General features: G+C 40.5%; 1 protein-coding gene across 1 annotated transcript in view; it reads right to left on the bottom strand.

Moving 5' to 3' along the window:
• LOC149010970 (bromo-adjacent homology (BAH) domain-containing protein) overlaps nucleotides 1-18616 on the bottom strand; it is a 73403-nt gene that overhangs the window by 20899 nt on the left and 33888 nt on the right. The window contains exons 4-5 of the mRNA XM_089160635.1: nucleotides 11725-12185; nucleotides 5207-5233 (exon numbers count right to left, since the gene is read on the bottom strand). Of these exons, the coding sequence (XP_089016761.1) occupies nucleotides 5207-5233; nucleotides 11725-12185 (488 nt within the window). The remainder of the gene's footprint in view (nucleotides 1-5206; nucleotides 5234-11724; nucleotides 12186-18616) is intronic.

The raw sequence follows: 18616 nt of genomic DNA, 5'->3' as shown, positions 1-18616 counted from the left end.
AGATAGGCGGGTGGGAGTGGTGTACGGGGCCCCACTCCATATGAGATATATAATGTGTATTTGCCTAAGCATAAAGAGGACATAAATGAATACATTAAGGGATTAAAGCCCACGTGGAATCATTATGGAGTGACTCTGATGGCTGATGGTTGGATTGGTCCCACTAGACAGTCCATCATCAATTTCATGTTGAATTGTGATGGGAGGACAGTGTTCCTCAAGTCGAGAGATGCATTCGGTGAGAAGAAGGATGCAAAATACATTTACAAATTCTGAAGCAAGTGGTGAAGGAGGTTGGAGGGAAAATGTAGTTCAAATTGTGATCGATAATGGCTCCAACTACAAGAAAGGGGTTGAAGATGCAAGAGAACTCCGGTATCTAAAGTCTAAACATATAGTATTAATTTTCATTTGTAAATACATATATTTACATTACACATATACATGTACACTTTATAACTTTGTATTGATGGCTTAATGCCTTGATGGATGGACAGATATAGGCTCTTTTGGACTCCTTGTGCTACTCACTGCATTGACTTAATGTTGAAGGAGATTGGAAAGGTCAAGCTTGTGAAGAATACGGTGGACCAAGCTCGACATGTTAGCACCTTCATATATAACCACACCTATGCATTAAGGATGATGAGGGACAAGTGTCAGGGTGAGTTAGTGAGGCCAAGCATAACCAGATTTGCTACTAATTGGATAGCACGAGAGCTTTGAGAGTAGGAAGACGGCCTTAGGAGTATGTTTGCATCGAGGAGTGATTTAACTGGGAGGGTTCTTCATCAGTGGGAGGAAGGAGAGCTCAATTGACTATCCTTGATGAGAGTTTCTGGCACAATGTGATGATAGTAGTGAAGATGCTTGAGTCTGTGGTGAATGTGTTGAGGATGGTAGATCAGCAAAGAAAACCTACTCTAGCACACATATTTGCTGCAGTAGATAGGATGAAGCAGAAAGTTGCTCAGGTCCACCCACGCGGCAACAAGAAAGTCCTTCAAATCATCAACATTAGATGGGATTCTATGTTGCAGCATCCACTGCATAAGGCTGGTGAGTTGTTAAGTACTTAAGTCTAGTATTTAATTTAATTTTCATTATGTTATCACACTATTAAGGCTTAAGCATTAAGTATTCCCTTTTATGACATACTTTTTCTTACACAGCATACTATTTAAATCCCAAGTACCATTACAAGGACAATCTTGGGATGAGGCAAGATTTGATGGATGTTGTCCAAACTGTAGTGGAGAAGTTCGAACCGGATACAGCTAAACAAGCAGTCATCCTTATGGAGGTGAGATAGTGATTAGAATCATTTGATATTCACAATTCGTAGTTTTATACTAAGTCATTAACCTAGTAAGTAGTAACTAGAACTACTAAGACTAACTAGTTATGTCCTTATATATTAGAAAAGGTAAATTTACGGGAGCGCGGGGGGTACGGGACGGAAACGCTGGTAAGTCATCATTTATTCATATACATTATACATTTAATTATATATTGTATCTTTAATTTAGTTATTAAGTATTAAAATGACTTGGAGTCTATGTTTGTTGCAGGAGTGGTGGTTGCAAGGACGGATCACACAACGAGAGGATGCAAGCAAAGTGCCTCCCAAACATGTCCGCCACCGGGTGAGCGAAATGGAGCACCCAGCCTCATCACCAAGAGGCCAACCGAGGGGTGAAGCCAGAGGACTGCACCACACATAAAGAGCCGAGAGAGGATTATATTAGACGGGGATGGACAGAGAGAGCACCAATATCGAGTGGCCGACATATTTGAGATGGATGATGATGATAACCAGAGACGGACGGGGATAGTGGAGACGGATCGGATGAGGATGGAGGTCTTCCCAATAGCAAAGAAGGAGATGGGGGATGTGGGGGACTCAGCCGGAGGGGAGGCACAGAGAGCCGCCGCACACCCAGGCATCCACCCAGGAGGATTGATCGGCCGACACCGAGAAGAGGTGACTAGCCCCGGCGAGACGACGAGGGGGATGAACGGGAGGGATGATGAGGGAGAGGAGGGTGTGGGACCCGTGACGGGATTCAGGATCCTAGGAGAGACCACCACCACCCCGACGGAGAGCAGGGGGAGGACGACCACCGAGATCACGGGAGAGAGCGGACCACCGACACAAGAGGACAAGAGCCATCTCGAGGCAAAAATGTTCTCACATATTCGAGGAAGGGGAAGGGGAGACAGAGGCGAGCACAGAGGACACGCCATCAAGGGCCACCGTCCATCCGATGCCGAGAGCGGTGGATCATGAGATCGATGAGCATGATGATGCAGAGACTCCTCCACCCCGGAGGATCCGGATGGCAAGGCCGCAGAGCCCAAGAACGCGGGAGAGATTGGCACGAGCGACATGGTTATGGTCCATGGTTATGGACCAATGGTGCCCCCGCAAGACGGGTCGGCCCCCACGGGACCATGGAGGAGCGGCCATGGAGCATGGGCCTCCCAGCGAATCGAAGCACCAGACCAGATCCACCCCCCGAGAGCCGGGGGGTGGCAGGAGCAGACCACACATCCACAACCACAAGGCCCACCACCACCAGCCTGGAGATTCACAACCCCACCGTTAGGAACATGCAGGGATGAGGCCACAACAGAGGGCGTGACTATGTCCAAAACTATAGGGGCGGGGCAAACATCAGGGAGTTATATTGTCATTGAGGGGTGCAGACGGAAGAGGGAGACCGAGGCTTGAATAGAATAGACTTAAGCAAGTTAATAACGTAACTAACGAAGAATAACAAACAGCCTCCATCAACCAATACTTGGAATGTTGGATGTACATTTCAGAGTTTTTAGTAAACAGTAGTTATTATAGTGTTTATTATGCTTGAAATAGCTAGTATGCAAAAATCCAAATCAATTTGAGTGCATTTGAGGCTCAAAATTGAGTTTTCAAGAATCGGAAAAAGTATCGTTGTAAATTTGACCTTTCAAGGTCGAAATGTTCATTTCGATCGAATTTTTTACCTTGGTCTGGATTAATCAATTGATTTGAGTTTGAGAATTTGGCTTGGGGAAAGTCATGGGATTCCCCTTGGAACCCTGCGGCTGGAATAGAGTGCTCTTGTTTCCAGTTTTGAGATTCATTCATCATCATTTTCAAGCTCATCTGCAGAAATCCAGCAAGCTTACCTCAATTCAAGTAAGTTAAGACACCACATACCATCTCCTATAGTTGGAGCCATCCCCAACCCAAACCCTAACCACAGCAGTTCTTTTCCCCCCTTTTTCTTCTTCCCAAGTTTCGGTCCTAACCCCACTAGGAATCCCTCAACCCCAGCCCCAAAACCACCCATTATACCCTCATTAGGATTGCCTAAGCATATAGAACCTACTCCTAATCATATTTCCGCTGATTCAGCCTTACTTCTAAAGTTTAACAAAAACCTGCAATTCTTCTTCTTCCTTTGAACTGCAGAATTTTTAGAAGCTTCATTAAACACTAAGTCACAGCCCAAAAGCCACTGGCCAAAACTCCTGAAGCCCTAACCTAATCCCAGTCACATTAGGGTTCCAAATTTGAACCTGAACCTCAAACATCACTTTGCTTCAGATCTGTAACTCAATCACAGCAGGTTTGAACAGCAGTCCTAGCCCCATCCTAAACCCTAACCAAAATCCATTCCCAAAACCCTAACCCTAACTGAGTCCCAGTTGGCCGAGGACTGGAATTTCCAAATCAAAGTTGAATTCCTATTTAATTTAAGACCTGAAATCACAATCCCAGCAGCCTTATAACCCTTAAAACCCTTAGCCGAAGCCTCCATAAACCCTAGTGAGTGCTGGTTCTTATCAAAGAGGGTCCGGGTTAACAAACCCTAAACCCAGGTTTACATCAATCAGTCTATAACTAACAGAAAATGGAAACTGCATTAGCTGGAATATAATGTGACTTAAATTTAAGAAAGATCAGAATTGAAGGAGGTCAGAGCATACCAAAACAGGGAAAGATGATATGTTCATGCCACTAACAGGAACAATGAATAGCAAATAGGGTATGAAAATACAAATTAAAGAACTAATGACAGAATAACAGAGAATTTAAGAGAAGAAAGAGATAAGTAAAGAATCTAGTACTGCATATTAATTATCCATCTGGAAAAGACAAGTAGAAAACCAATCACAATGAAACATAGCAACAAAAATCACTTAACCACCATTTAAGAACAAGAAGATACCTCGGTCACGGATGGAAAACTACAAAAGCATAAAGCAGGGAATAATCATATTGGATCTGGGTTGCCGATGACCCTAATACATCAAGAGAGTTGTATGAGGTGGAATGACCACTTGCAACAAGGGCCTCCATATGCCCCAGTTTGGAGGACTAACTGATCCTGATTGAGGGAACCAACCAAAAGTATTTTGATCCTCAAGAAAACCCAACCACCCTTTTTTTTTTAAATAAAAAAAAAAAAAAAGAAGAAGAATAGAAAAGAGACAACCAGTTTCTGCAAAATCAACTCCCTCCTCAATTCTTTAGATTCAGCTACTAGGCTCTGTCCAACATCCAACCATTGGTCCCTCTGATAAATTTCCCAAAATAAGATCCCTCAATTACACACATTTTAGAGATCTCTTGGTTGAGTGTCTATGAAGTCATAGCTCTACCAATGGTCTAAAAGAATCTTCCAAATCGTCCAATTTGAAATGAAAACTAGTTTTAAGGGCAGAGACAAATGCTATCCTAGTATTTTCTCTTCCAGCCCAAGCTAATATAAATTCTTATAACTTGTCAATTTTTTAGCAAACCCATCATAGTTCAATTAACTAAATCAGGTCATCAATAATAGTCGGGAAAATTACAGAAACTTTCAACTACAGTAACTATAATCCATGAGAAAACTACCAACACAAAGTCATAAGGTTACATATGCTTTGGGTATAGAAACTTTTAATCAATCATATCAGAAAACAGAAAAGAAACCAAAAACTCCAAACCAGAGAGAATGACCAGCTGAAAACATTGTAGGAGATAACATATACAACTCAACAAAGACTTATCCATGTTAAATAGAATACGTTACGATACGGCTGACATTTAGCAGATAACATCTATAAACAATAATCAATCTAAAGTAACGAGGTTCACTGCACCTACAAAGAAGTGTACACAAATGAAAAGAGGAACATAGATACTATGTATAAATGAATTATTACTTACAATTCCCTTGAACCATTTGCTTCTGTCCTGTTAACATAACACAGAATATAAACAGATCAGGAAATTAGATGCATACCCAAAAGAAAAATATGGAAAGCATCTACCAGATAGTATATAATTTAGTATATAAATTCATTCACAGGATAAAATGAGTTTGCTTAAAATGTGAAAACAATATTAAGTGAAGAAGTACATCCGGGATCTTGCGTGATTGACGTATTCCTTTTAAGCTCGAAGAAAATTCTATAGAATTGTACTACGACCAGCTATGATGTAAGATGCAGAGTATCAGGCTATTAACAGTCATCATATAGGTAAACTAAGAGTAGAATGAGAATGCTATGATGGATGTGTGGCAAAACTAGGAACGATAAAGCAAGAATGATCATAGTACAGCTAGCAAGGGAGTAGCACCTATAAAACGATAAGCTACAATAAAGTTGATTGAGGTGGCACAGCCACATTCAAGGAGGCCTTAAATGCCCCTATACAGAGAAAAAACTTAAATCCAGATTGAAAGAATTAGAACAACTAGGGGCAGAAGAACGTAACCTTAAGAGATATGGTGAGAAAGGATATGCATAGGTTGGGCCTTGTATCTAGTACAACCTCAATTAGAGCTGACTTCCCCACTTAGTTGGGACAAGGCTTCTTCTTGTTGTTGTTGTTGCTATACTCTCTAATGCTACTTATAATTACACCGACATTGTCATGTGAAGCTGTGAATGACTAAGATGTATTATTTGACTTTACACCTTTATGTATTCATTTATATCAAGTAATGGTTGTCTATTTCATGTTTTACAAGTATGCATCTTTACTCCTTCAACATATCAGTCTCAAAGTTAGGGTCGAGTTAGAACTCATATGTACACTTATTTTCTCAAAAATTTAAGACTCCCATTGTGTCTAGAAGGCTTAAAATAGGCTAAATACCAAACTCCAGCCCAAACTGAGCCGTAATACCCACCGACGCAGGTTACCAAGCTGGGTCGAGATAAGCTGGCAAAATTTACCATATCTCACCTGCAAGATCTTGGTTTTCTGGGGGACTAAGATCCTTGTCGAGATTGAGATCTCAAATCATGGATTTAGGAGGATAGACTATTTAATAGTTCTACTCCTGTTCAAATTGTTCTCGGAAAGACCGGAAGGTACTTGTTTATAGTTAGGCTTTCTTTCTAAAAAAAAAAAAAAAAAAAAAAAAAAAAAAAAAGGAAAATAAATTCTGGGGTTCAGGTTCTGCTTTGTTGGAAAGTTTCTGTTTGGGTGTTCGGTTCTGGACAAATTTTGCTACATAAAAACTGTTTCTGGTTTTGCATACTCTATAAGTTCCATTTTTCTGGTCTTGGGTGCTCAAAGTTACTGTTTTCTGGTCTTGGGTGCTCTATAAGTTCCGCTTTCTGGTTGTGGACGCTCTAGGTGTTTTTTCTGGTCATGCGAGAATTTTTTCTGGATCAGTTCTAGCTCTACTCTTGGGTGTTTTTAACTCTGTTTTTCTGCAGTTTCAAGAATTAAGTTTGTTCTCTAGTTTCCACAGTTCTGGTATTGGGAATATTATTATGTTCCAGGTAGCTGGTTTATCTGCTATCATCTCTGTTTGCATTCCCCTTTGTTGCTGTCCATCCTTGTTTATCTCTTCACTTTATGAAGAGTCGAAGCTGTATAAACTGTTGACACTGTGGGAGAATCCTCAGAACCTAAGGCTACCATGACTGAGGTATCATTCTCATTCTCATACTGCTTGACTAAGAAGAAGTTAAGAGGAGCCTCTAACTTTCACCAATGGAAGACCATTGTTCTCACTTGACATAGGCATCGAGCCCACTTGACTGTGCCTGCCACTAAAGTTGATGCAAATTATGAAATTACTGATGCTCGTATCATAGGATGGATGTTTAACTCCATGGGTGATAATATTGTGGACCTTGTAACTCACTTGAGAACAATAAAAAATTTGTGTATATTTAAATATTTGTCCAGGATATATGAGTGCCCACAAGAGTTCCATAGGGTCGATAGGCCAACCCAGTATTTCACTGATTTCAGAAAGATGTATGAATAATTGTAACATTGTACTCCATATATTATCCACCTTTTCTGATGTAAATTCAATGGCTTCTTGGAAGGTCTAGGAAAGGAATTTGACTCAATCCGGGCATAGATTCTTGGAGGAGATCAAATTTCTCTTTAGCAGCACACCTTCTCACAGGTTATCCGGGTAGCAAAGGAGAATACTCATGATAGTGCACCAGAGGATAAATCTGCACTTGCAACTTTTAAACCTACTCGTGGTCCCTCAGGAGGGCTAGGAACAAGAAAAAATTGTGGAAATATCCCTGGTAAAGATGTTGGTTCTCAAGCTCCTTCTGATAGTTTAACGCAAACCAAAACAAGCCATCACTATGGAAAACTTGGACATATCCAGCGTTTCTGTTGGAAGCAACATAGGAAACCATCATAGACACATTGCTAACACTACTTCATTGGAGCCTGCCCTGCCACCCCCCATCCAGTCCAAGTTGAAGACAATGAAGATGTTAGACACAGACTATCTGTGATTTACACAATTTCAGGCAGCTCAGTCGCAGCCACCCACAGATATTCTAATGCCATGGCATCTCTTTCATCCACACTCCACCCTTGAATCATTGATTCAGTAGTGTCTGACCATATGACAGGTAGTTCATGAACCTTTCCTTTGTTCAACCATCCTTATCTACTGTCCCCTAGCTAATGTGTCCCAAACCAATATTAAGGGCACAAGAACCGTTAGTCTTACCCAGTCTTTGTCATTATCCTCTGTCTTATATTCACCTGATTTCTTGTTTAATTTGAACTGTCCACAAATTGACTACTTACCAGTGTTTTCTCACCTTTTTCCCTGGCTATAGCCTATTCCAGGATCTTCCGACAAAGCAAACAATTTGCAGCAGCCATGAATCTAGGGGATTGTATCTGTTTGAAGACTCCACCTCTGTGGCTTGTTTGAGCATCTCCAATCATCACCAAATTTATTGTTGTTTGGGTCATCCCACAGTAGATAATTTAAAATTGTTAAATGCTTGTTTTCATTCTCTTTCAAATTTACCTTGTGAGTCCTCTCAGTTTGGGAAGCCCCAATGTGGGAGCTCCCCCCCCCCCCCACCAGCCCTTTTCCACTAGTCCATTCTAATGTTTGGGGACGATGTCCTGCCTTATCCACTTTAGCTTTTACATATTTGTTACCTTTATAGATGATTAGTCAAGAGTTACCTAGATTTACTTAATGAAATCTTGTTCCCGAGTTATTTGATATGTTTGTGGATTTGTTGCTAAGATACATACCCAAGGGATTATGGTTAAAATTCTTTGCAGCAATAATGTGAAAGAATATTTTTCTGCACTTTTCAGGTCTTTATGACCTCTAATGGATTCTTCACTAGTTCTCTTATGCCGACACTCCTCAACAAGATGGTGTGGCAAAAAGGAAGAATTTTCATTTAATAGAGGCTACTGGCCCTTTGTTATTTGAAACGTGAATACCCAAACCCTTTTGAAGTGACATAGTATGAACTACATGTTACCTGATCAACTGAATGCCTTCCTCTACCTTGAAAGGCCGTATTCCCTACTTCATGTTCCTCTCATCTTCTTAGATCATTGAAATTAAATCCTAGGTTTCTTAAATGTGTTTTTGTTGAATATTCAGTAACCCCCTCCCCAATGTTATTCATTTGAGTCACGAAAATATTTTGTCACTGTGCACGTTTCTATTTTTTGAAAATACACCTTTTTCTACAAGCCCCCTAGCTATCTGACCTTGACGATGATTTTTGTGTTTGCATCTCTTCTCCTTCTGTATCACAGGTTCCTTTGCCGCCTCCACGCACTCAATCTGAGGTCAACATCATTTATCGGAGGCATCCGAAGACAACTAACATCTCCCACCCCCGGTCTCTCCGCCAGCTTCTCCTTCATCAGAAGATCCGATCGTTATCGGATATGTTGTTTGACTGAAAGCAGCCTGGGAAACCTAACCCTCTCAAGCAGGGAATAATGGCTACATTTCCGAGCTAGACGCCACACCAACCCTTAAGCAGATGTGGCAGTTCAGCCAACAAAAGCAGCTCTAAAGCAAAACAGCTATCGCTTCTTCAAATCTTAATGTCCCCATTATACTTTGCAAGGGTACTTGAGGTTGTGTTCAAAATCCGATCTTCTATTTTTTGTCTTATTCTATCCCCTTACCATGTAAGTTTCAGAGGCCTTATTCAGTCCCAGGTGGTCTGCTGTTTTGGATGACAAGCCACTAGCTCTTGACCAAACTTCAGATCTGGTCCCTTTACCAGCAAGGAAGACCGTTATTGGATGGCGTTGGGTATTTGCCATCAAAGTCAATCCTGATCGTAGCCTTGCTTGTCAAAAAGCCTGGCTCATGGCAAAGGTGTACACTTAGGTTTGCAGTGTAGATTATTTAGAAAGCTTCTCCTCGACGGCTGAACTCGCTTCGGTTCAAATATTAGTGTCACTGGCCGCTACCATTCATTGACCATTACATCAACTTGATGTGAAGAATGCTTTCCTTCATAATGATCACCAGGAGGAAGTCTATATGGAACAACCTCTGGGTTTGTTACTCAGGGGGAGAGTGGTTTTGGCATGTAAACTCAAGAAATCTTTACAGGGGCTGAAACAACCATCTACAGCATAGTATGTTCACTTCACTTATGTAGTAACTGATTTTGGTCTCACTAGGAGTGGAAGTGATCACTCTGTGTTTTCCCGTCATTCCAATTATGGACAGCTATTTCCTATAATTTATGTTAATGTATTATTATTATTGGAGATGACTCACCAGGTATATAGAAGTAAACGACTCACCTACAACAACAATTTCTGATCAAAGATTTGGGTCAACTCAAATATTGTTGGACATTCTAGTAGCATAATCCAAGGAGAGAATTTTCCGATCACAAAGAAAGTAAGTTATTGATCTCTTGTCCAAAACAGGGATGTTCGGATCTAAACCTCCAAGGAGTCCCATGGACCAAAACTTGAAACATACACCAGATGATGGGGAAATTACTGATGACCTTGAACAGTATTGAAGATTGGTCAGTAATTGAATTGTCTCAAAGGTGATCCTAGATGTTGGTCAGTAATTGTTGACGGTAATGAGGCCTGACTTTGCCTTTTTGTCAGTGTCATAGGTCAGTTCATGTCTGCTCCTAGGACAGCCCACTGGGATGTTGTTATGAATTATGAGGAACATGAGGTATCTCAAAGGTGATCCTAGATGTTGGGTACTATATGTCTATACATAGATCATGGTCCTAGGCAGGTGGAAGGATTCTCAAATGTCGATTGGGCATGTTCTCCAGTTGATAGAAGGTTCACCATAGTTCTCAAGGCAATAGAAGGCAACAAATTCCAAGGCGACACCAGGAAGTCTTGACCCAAAAAAGGTCAGGACGCCTAGGCAACCCCTTGAAAACTTGGGGTCTATCACGGGTTATTGTACTTTGTAATGGAGGAAATCAGGTGTGATGGAAAAGCAAGAAGCAAACTGTGGTTACTAGGTCAAGTGCAGAATCAGAGCATCACATAATGGCACAAGTTACTTGTTAACTACTATGTATTAAACAACTATTTAAAGAGCTTGGTTTTGTTGTGAATTTCCTAGGTTGCTAATGTCTAACAACCAATTGGTAATTCATATAGCATCAAACCGTATGTTTTATGAGAGCATAAAGGAAATAGAAGTTGACTGTTATTTTGTAGTAAGAAGCTACAGCCAAGGTTTAAAGTATTGTGTATCGGCAATATATCGATGGGTATATATTTATCGGTATGTACCATTGTGGATCGTATCGCTATGTATTGGTGTGTATCACTATGTATCAGTGTGTATCGCATTGTATCAGCACGTATCAGCCAATACATTGAGAAACGTGAGAGACGATTTGGAAAAACAAAAGTTTAGATACGTATCGGCCTGTATCGTATCGCAGTCTTGCAACACCGATACGATACGATACGGACCAATACTTTAAACCTTGGCTACAGCAATAATTGACATCTCCTAGGCATGTCTGCACGGGGAGCAATTAGCAGATTTGTTCAACATTAAGTTCCATGCAGAGATTATAATCATCAAAAACAAGAATCAGGTTCCCCATTCATGAAACAAAAGATCTTTCAACAATTTAAAATCCATTATCACATAATTTTATAATAAGTTGCTGTCAGAAATGAAACTCAAGTTCCCATAAGAAACGATGGTGAAGATAATTGTACATTAGGTAAGTCAGAAACTACTCAATGAAATGCATTTTGCCCCGAGAAAGTAAAACTATAAAGCATGTCAGTCAAATAATAATGAAAACTTTCCATTAGTCACAAACGAAAGAAAACATTCAGACCATTAAAATAATTCCTAAAGATCAACTGATAAACATGCTAGGCTGTTAAAAATGAGAATTGAATTGCTGAACCTCCCACTACAATAAAACACTAACCGATCTGGTTAAACTTACAGCATCTGGCTTTCTGATTGATTCCACTTCTTGGCCACCAGCTTTTGTGTCCTCTCGAGCATGAGTAGTGGCTGCCTTAAAAAGGGTCCCATTGGAAACCCTGGTTTCCTTTTCATCAGGTTTTCTCTTCTTAATAACGACCTTTTTGTGTTCAAGTGAATCCTCAACAAGTTTAGACTTTCTTTTATCTTCAGAATCCCTGCCATTTGTCATGGTGACCCTCATGCCACCTTCTAATTTTGCTTTTTTAGCAGGTCTATCATACAATAAGTTTGGCCCAGAAGATGATTGTGGTGCTTCATCTCTCATGTTTTCTTCTTTGACAACTGATTGAGGTTCAGGGATCCTGTTTGTCTCCATCTTCTGGGCTTCATCTCTCATGTTTTCTTCTTTGACAACTGATTGAGGTTCAGGGATCCTGTTTGTCTCTTCCAACACTTTTTGGTTGAAAATAAACATAGCTGCGACAAATTAAGTTACATCAACCATCGAAACTGTTAGAAACAGAGCAATGCATTCATGAAACATAGAAACATATATAAGATATACTCTTTTTGTAGTTACTGCACAGTTTGAACAGCATTAGATGAAGAAATTCCTGTCAAACAGAAATAAGGTAATCCTAATCCAACTTTCTTTTTTCCCCTCTACCTTTCACCAATACCACAATCAAATGTATTTTCAATGATTCAGGCAGAAATTAGCAGAAGAGATAACAAAAATCAAAAAAGTTCCCAAAAAAAAAAAACTGAACTTCACCTTATCCCAACTGAATGGATCAATGATATGGATCTCCTTTCACCGATGACCAATCAACTACTCAAAATTTCAAATCTACTAACGGCCAGAATAATTATCAGAACTGGACTCAAAATTAATGAAATCGACCAATGAAACATGAGATTTTCCACTATCAACAAGAACTAATTTTGAAATCCAAGAGGGCTCAAGGATACCTAGATGAGAAGGTCAAGAGATGTTCCCCAGACAAGCACACTCAAATTTCCGTGTGAAACAATTACTGGGCTCAAGGATACCTAGATGAGAAGGTCAAGAGATGTTCCCCAGACAAGCACACTCAACTTTCCGTGTGAAACGATTACTGCAATTCTGGGAACACATGGAGGGTGTAGCACAAGGTTTTGGTCAAGGAGAGAGGATTATTATAGGTGGTGTTCTTAACAGACATGTGGGTACAGAAAATACAGGATTCAAGGAAGGTTCGGGGAGGATGCAGAGCAGAGGAATAAGGGAGTGCAGACCCTCAGTGTTGAAAATGACGATAGTAGTTGACCTGTACACTGACAGTACTTTTTAAAAAGACGATTGAACATCTAGTTACTTAAAAGAGTGGCAGCATGCAAGCCACATAAACGTCTTCCTAATTGGAAGGCCTGCTTTTACATGAGGATGTAAGGTAATACCAGAGAGAGCTGAACTGCTCAATCTAGCATGCCAGTCTTTGATATGTACCTCGGTAAGAGGAAACATAAGGAGGACTAGCTTAGCCCTGAGATAAGATGGGGGTTATTACAAGAAGTTTTCCAACAATCTTTTACCAACAAAATGATTCTACAAGGAATGTTGAACTTCAAGGAAAATGTAAACATGTGGACTAAGATGACAACATGCACTGAGAAGGTCGCTAAAGAAATCCTAAGGATTTCAAAAAGTACGAGTCTTACCCCTGATGTGATCACCTCCCCAGCTGAAACCCTATAGTGCCCCAAGGCCACTCCTAGGTGGCACATCTAGGGCTGGCCGAACCCTAAAAAGGGTATTTTGGACAATTCTAGCCCTAAATTTTGCTGGAATTAATTTTCAGAATTTTATTTCTTAATTTTGCAAGAGTATTGTTCGGTTTAGAAGTCTCGTTTGAATTAAAGATGAGTTCTTGAGTCCTTAAGAGTCTTTCTAGATTCTTGTAGTCTTTTAATACAAGAAGAGTTCCTTTCCTTTTGTTGGAGTCTTAGTGTCCTAGGAGGTATCTATTTTCAAGGAGATTCCATCAGTGTTTTAGTTTAAATTAAAGTATTTATTTGGATGGCTGAGATTAATTGTAAGGGAGATCCTAAACTATAAAGGAATCCCATTTACATTGGAGTCTATAGTAGGCTATAAATAAGCCTAAGCTTTCATTGAATTCTTTAAGTTCGATTAATTGAAAAGAATTGATTGAGTTAAGAATCATGGCCTTGTTAAGGGGGGCATGGTTGAGTCAAGAATTAAGTCTTCTTGAAAGATCAGCAGCATCTTCATCCCATCCAACAAGTTGTATTGTTTTCCCTCCAGAGTTCCCCCCATTAGGGTTTGTCAAAACCCTAACTTACCTTCAGAGAACAAGCCCATATTTACCCAAAACCTTCCCCAGATCAATTCCCTCTATGTCCTATCAACCCTTGGGTAATCCTAGACATCCCAAAGTGTCCGTAAGGATTTGACCAAAACCCAAATTTTCCCTTTTCCCAAAAAATGTCCCAGCTACTTAGGTTTGACTGAATTGAGTTTACCTTGTCAATTTCGACTGATCCTTGGCAACCCACTTCTTTTCCTATCAACCCATATCACTCCTAATATATTCCAGCAACTTTATTGGATACCCATAGGCATCCCATAATATATTTCCAATTTATTTGCTGGAAGATTCCAGGAAACCCATAGGATATCCCTTAATTTTAAGGAAACCATCCAAGGAACCCTACCCCTAAAAATTGGGTTTACATCACCCCCTATAAGACTGGATGGTGGAACAATGAGGTCCAAGCAACCATTAAGACAAAGAAAAACAGATTGTTTTAAGACTGGATGGGGGAGCAATGAGGTCCAAGCAACCATTAAGACAGAGAAAAAGATTGTTTTAAGACCTGGTGAATAACTAATGAGGTAGAGGATAAGTGGAGATATTGTGCAGCCAAAAAAAGAAAATGATCAACGGAGAGCGGGGACGGCAAGAGCAAAGAAATATGATGACCCTTGTGAAAATCATAACACAAAAGAAGGGGAAAATGCAATATAGCAAAGACAAGAGAAAGGGAGAACAGAGATGTGGGCCATGTTAGATGCATCAAGATAGAGAATGGTAAAATTCTAATTTGGGTAAGGAGATTTTGGAGAAATAAGGAGACTATTTCTACTACCTACCAAATGAAACCACCCCAACTGATAGGATAGATGTGGAAGTGAAGAAGAACAAACAGCACAGTGATGTAATCCCAGAATTAGGTTTCACGTTCAGGACCTTGTATACAAGTTGCAGCAGCTAATTGGAAGGTTTGGGGTTTTGGCTAGGGCTAGTAGTTGGTCAAGGGTTGCTGATTTGGAAGTTTAAGGACACTAATAAGGGTTTATTAAGGGTTAAGATAAGTCCGGGAAGTTGGAACAGAAATAGGTAAGTTTTAGAAAAATTTGGAAATTCAACTTTTCTATGAAGAAGATGAGTTGCAGAAAAATTTCAGAATAGTTTAATGGTTTAAAGGAGCTGAGGGCTTGGGGAATGTAATCCTACGCTTGGTGTGATTCTAGAAAAAGGTTTGGAAGTCTTAAGGGGCTGGGGAATGATGATCTCCTAGAAGGAATAGAACCTGATGTCACTGTTAGAAGAAGATGATGGGGAAAACAAAAAGGGCTAGGGGGAGGCTTGGAAAGAGCGCTGAAACTAAAGGGGTGGGGAATGACTTGCAACGGGATTAGGAGCAACTCTAGGTCTTAACAAGAGGGGAAGGGGGCTGAAATGAGGGAATCCTATTTTGGGCGGGAGCTGAAAACATGGGAAGAAATAGGAGAAGGGGGATGGCTTCCAGGGTTTGGGAAAGGGGCTGTACTCACTAGGTTGGACGCAGGAACCAGGGAATACGGAACAAAAAATGAAAACGAAGGAAGAAACAAACACAAACAGCCGCAGGCCCCCCAGGATCCCCACGACAACAGTTGTACCCAAAATCTCACAACACTCCAAGAAAAACCACAGAAAGGCTAATAGCCAAACAAAAGACCGGACTCCCGGGTTGACACTAGGGCCCCACACAACAAATAGACATGACAAAGGAACAAACACGCAACCAGCCCTTGGACGAGATTACACGTACCAATACAATTACATAATAGACAAACGACCCAAAGGAAATAACGCCAATTAAGTTATCCTTAAAGTAGGACCTAAAGGAAACACCGCACAACCTAGACCCTCAAAAACGAATGACCATCTACCCCGGAAGCATCGGCCTCCCGCTCACGTTGGGCTTGGACCCATTTTGGGGGCCAAACCAGATACATCACAAGGACACTAAGAGATAGTGATTTGAAAGAAAATGCTCACGAAGGATGAAGGTAGGCAAACGGGACAGATGAGACGCAAGGAAGTGAGAAGAGCTAAAGAGCACAGGGCTATCTTGGCAAACAAAGTTGTTTAAACAAGATTTTGGGTAAAAGAGAACACCAAATGATTGAAGGGGAATTACTATTTTGATTACTAAGAATAAAGACGATATCCAGAATTGCAATAACTATAGAGACATAAAAGAATCTTTAGGGCATTTTAAATTCCAAGTCCTAAACTTATTATTGATTAACAAGAATCTCGGAGAAGAAATCATGAAAGCACACCTAAGAAGAGAAGCAAATAAACCAATAAATCAACTTGGTTTTACGCTAGGGAGATTAAGGACAGAAGTTATTTACCTTGTAAGGAGGCTCACGGAAATCTTTAGGGCATACAAAAGGAAACGACGACTGACCTTGAAAGGTAGTAGATTAGTACACCTCTCCTATCAAAACTGAATTCTTTGTTAGCAGATTTCGTAATTTAAATTCCCTAGTTTTTGGTAGACTACTTTTCTATTAATTCTCAAGTTTGTAATCCTTTTTCAACTCAAAGTAGGGATGTAAACCACGGATCTAGAGTTGGGGCCTAGGGGAAAACTTCCCTAGAATATGGCTGCCCAGGAGTTTCCAGCAAAGGTTTAGAGGGTTTTCTAGGGTTTCTTCAACAGTCCGAGTTTACTGAATATGAATATCAGCTCGGAACTTTAATGAAAGTTGAAATTCAGATTTGAAATTCCAAGTCCTACAACAACTGGGTTTCGGCTAGGGTTTGGATTGGGTCTGGGGTAGGCTCTCCTACAGTCAGATGCTAGTGATGCACTATTCTGCAGTTTAGAACTGTTTCAGAGAAGGTAAGGCTGAGATATGAAGGTTTAGGGTTTTCTAAAAACTCTGCAAATTCTACTTGAAGAAGATGAACTGCTGAAATTTTGAAAACAGAATTTAGGGCTGCTTTGGGGAAATAGGGTTAGGACTTGGTTCTATAGGATATTGCAATTCTAATAGCGGTTGAACGATGTAAAACTGAGCAAGGAAAGGGGGAATCCTACCATGGTTGGACTGGGAAGCCTGGGGCAACAAGAAGGAAGGGGAGGGTCTCCAGGGTTTGGGAAAGGGGCTGAGGTTGCAGGGACCTGAAGGGGAAGGGGCAGGGACTAGATGTAAAGGGATTAGGGATGATTTCTAGGTCAGACAAGAGGCGGAAGGGACTGGGAAGAGTGCGTGAGGTAGGGGACTAGAGGGGAGGCTTGCATGGGTGGGGTGGAGCTGTGACTTACTTGGACTGGCTTGGAGACTTGAAGATGGCCATTGTACTTGCTGTTTGATGCTTCAGAACTTGGAGATGAAATGCTTGAAAGCTAGAGTTGAATTAGAAAGCTTCGGAGACATCCACAGGTTCCTCTCTCAGAAACCCTAGCACACTCAAGCAATTTACTCAAATTCTTAATTCATCAAATATGGAAGAAAAAAAATTACAAAAATAGGCTATTTATAGCCTGAAAATAGACTCTGACTCTTATTAGGATCTCCTTAACTAATAAGATCCAATTACAACTCAAACTAGACTCTTATCTAAACTTAAAAGGGAATCAAATTACTACCAGATCTCAGCCCTTGGATTGGGATCGCACACTTTAAGTTATTATTAATAGCACATGCTTAATTAGATAACTTAGGACTCAAGTAAACAACTTAACATCAAAATGGACTACTTCAAAATACAACTTCAACTCACAATAGAAGACTCAAAACAAGTCCTAAACAAACTCAAACTAACTTAACAAAGTTCTGAATTAAATCCTAAATTAAAAAGGAGTAAATTAAGGGCTAAAGTGCCCAAAACATACCTCTTGTAGGATTCAGACAGCCTATGGAGGCTTCTTGGACCCATCCTAGGGAACCCACTTAGGGTTTCGAATAGGGAGGTCCCTGTTTTCACATCAGTAGGTTACCCTTTGACTGTATACTATAAGTACCCTAGTGGAGGCACTGAATAAAGCACAAATCTCATTTATCTAAAAAAACAAAGCACAATTCTTTTGAGTAAGAAACTCTCAATCTCACAACATGGTGACAGAGCTTAGGCTCGATGATTAAAACCACTCTTAGCAAACCCCTATGTGAGATCCAGTACTCTCCTCAAGCCCCTCAACTTTCGCAGCTTACTCCTTCAAACTGCAGTGTTTATTCCTTCGATTTTTTCCGTCTTTGCTAGGAACCTCCTATCTGAACTACGACCAAATTACTGGAATTATAATGAATGAACACTTTGGTAAGAAATAAAGAGATAAACCTAGTTACAATAGTGCCAGTCACCCCTACAGCATACGCTGCACTCAGCCAAAGGCTGCCCAAAATGACTCACAAAATATCCGGAACTTCTCCTCACACACTTTCCACCAACCAGCAATTGGTTATGGTAACCCCCCCACGTGGCATCAGACTTCTACAGAAAATTGGAACTTCCCAGCTCTTTACTTGAAGATTAGAACCCCTAATGCAAATCAGGTAAGCTGCAAAAATATTCTGATTTAAAAAACCCTAAAACCCAGCAGCATGTCACAGCTTAGTT

The sequence above is a fragment of the Hakea prostrata genome, chromosome 7 (genome assembly GCF_041222555.1).
Source record: "Hakea prostrata isolate BN-2017 chromosome 7, UWA_Hpros_2, whole genome shotgun sequence".
NCBI lineage: Eukaryota > Viridiplantae > Streptophyta > Magnoliopsida > Proteales > Proteaceae > Hakea > Hakea prostrata.
Note: the sequence above shows the minus strand (reverse complement) of the source record. Positions and strands in the feature narration are given on the sequence as shown.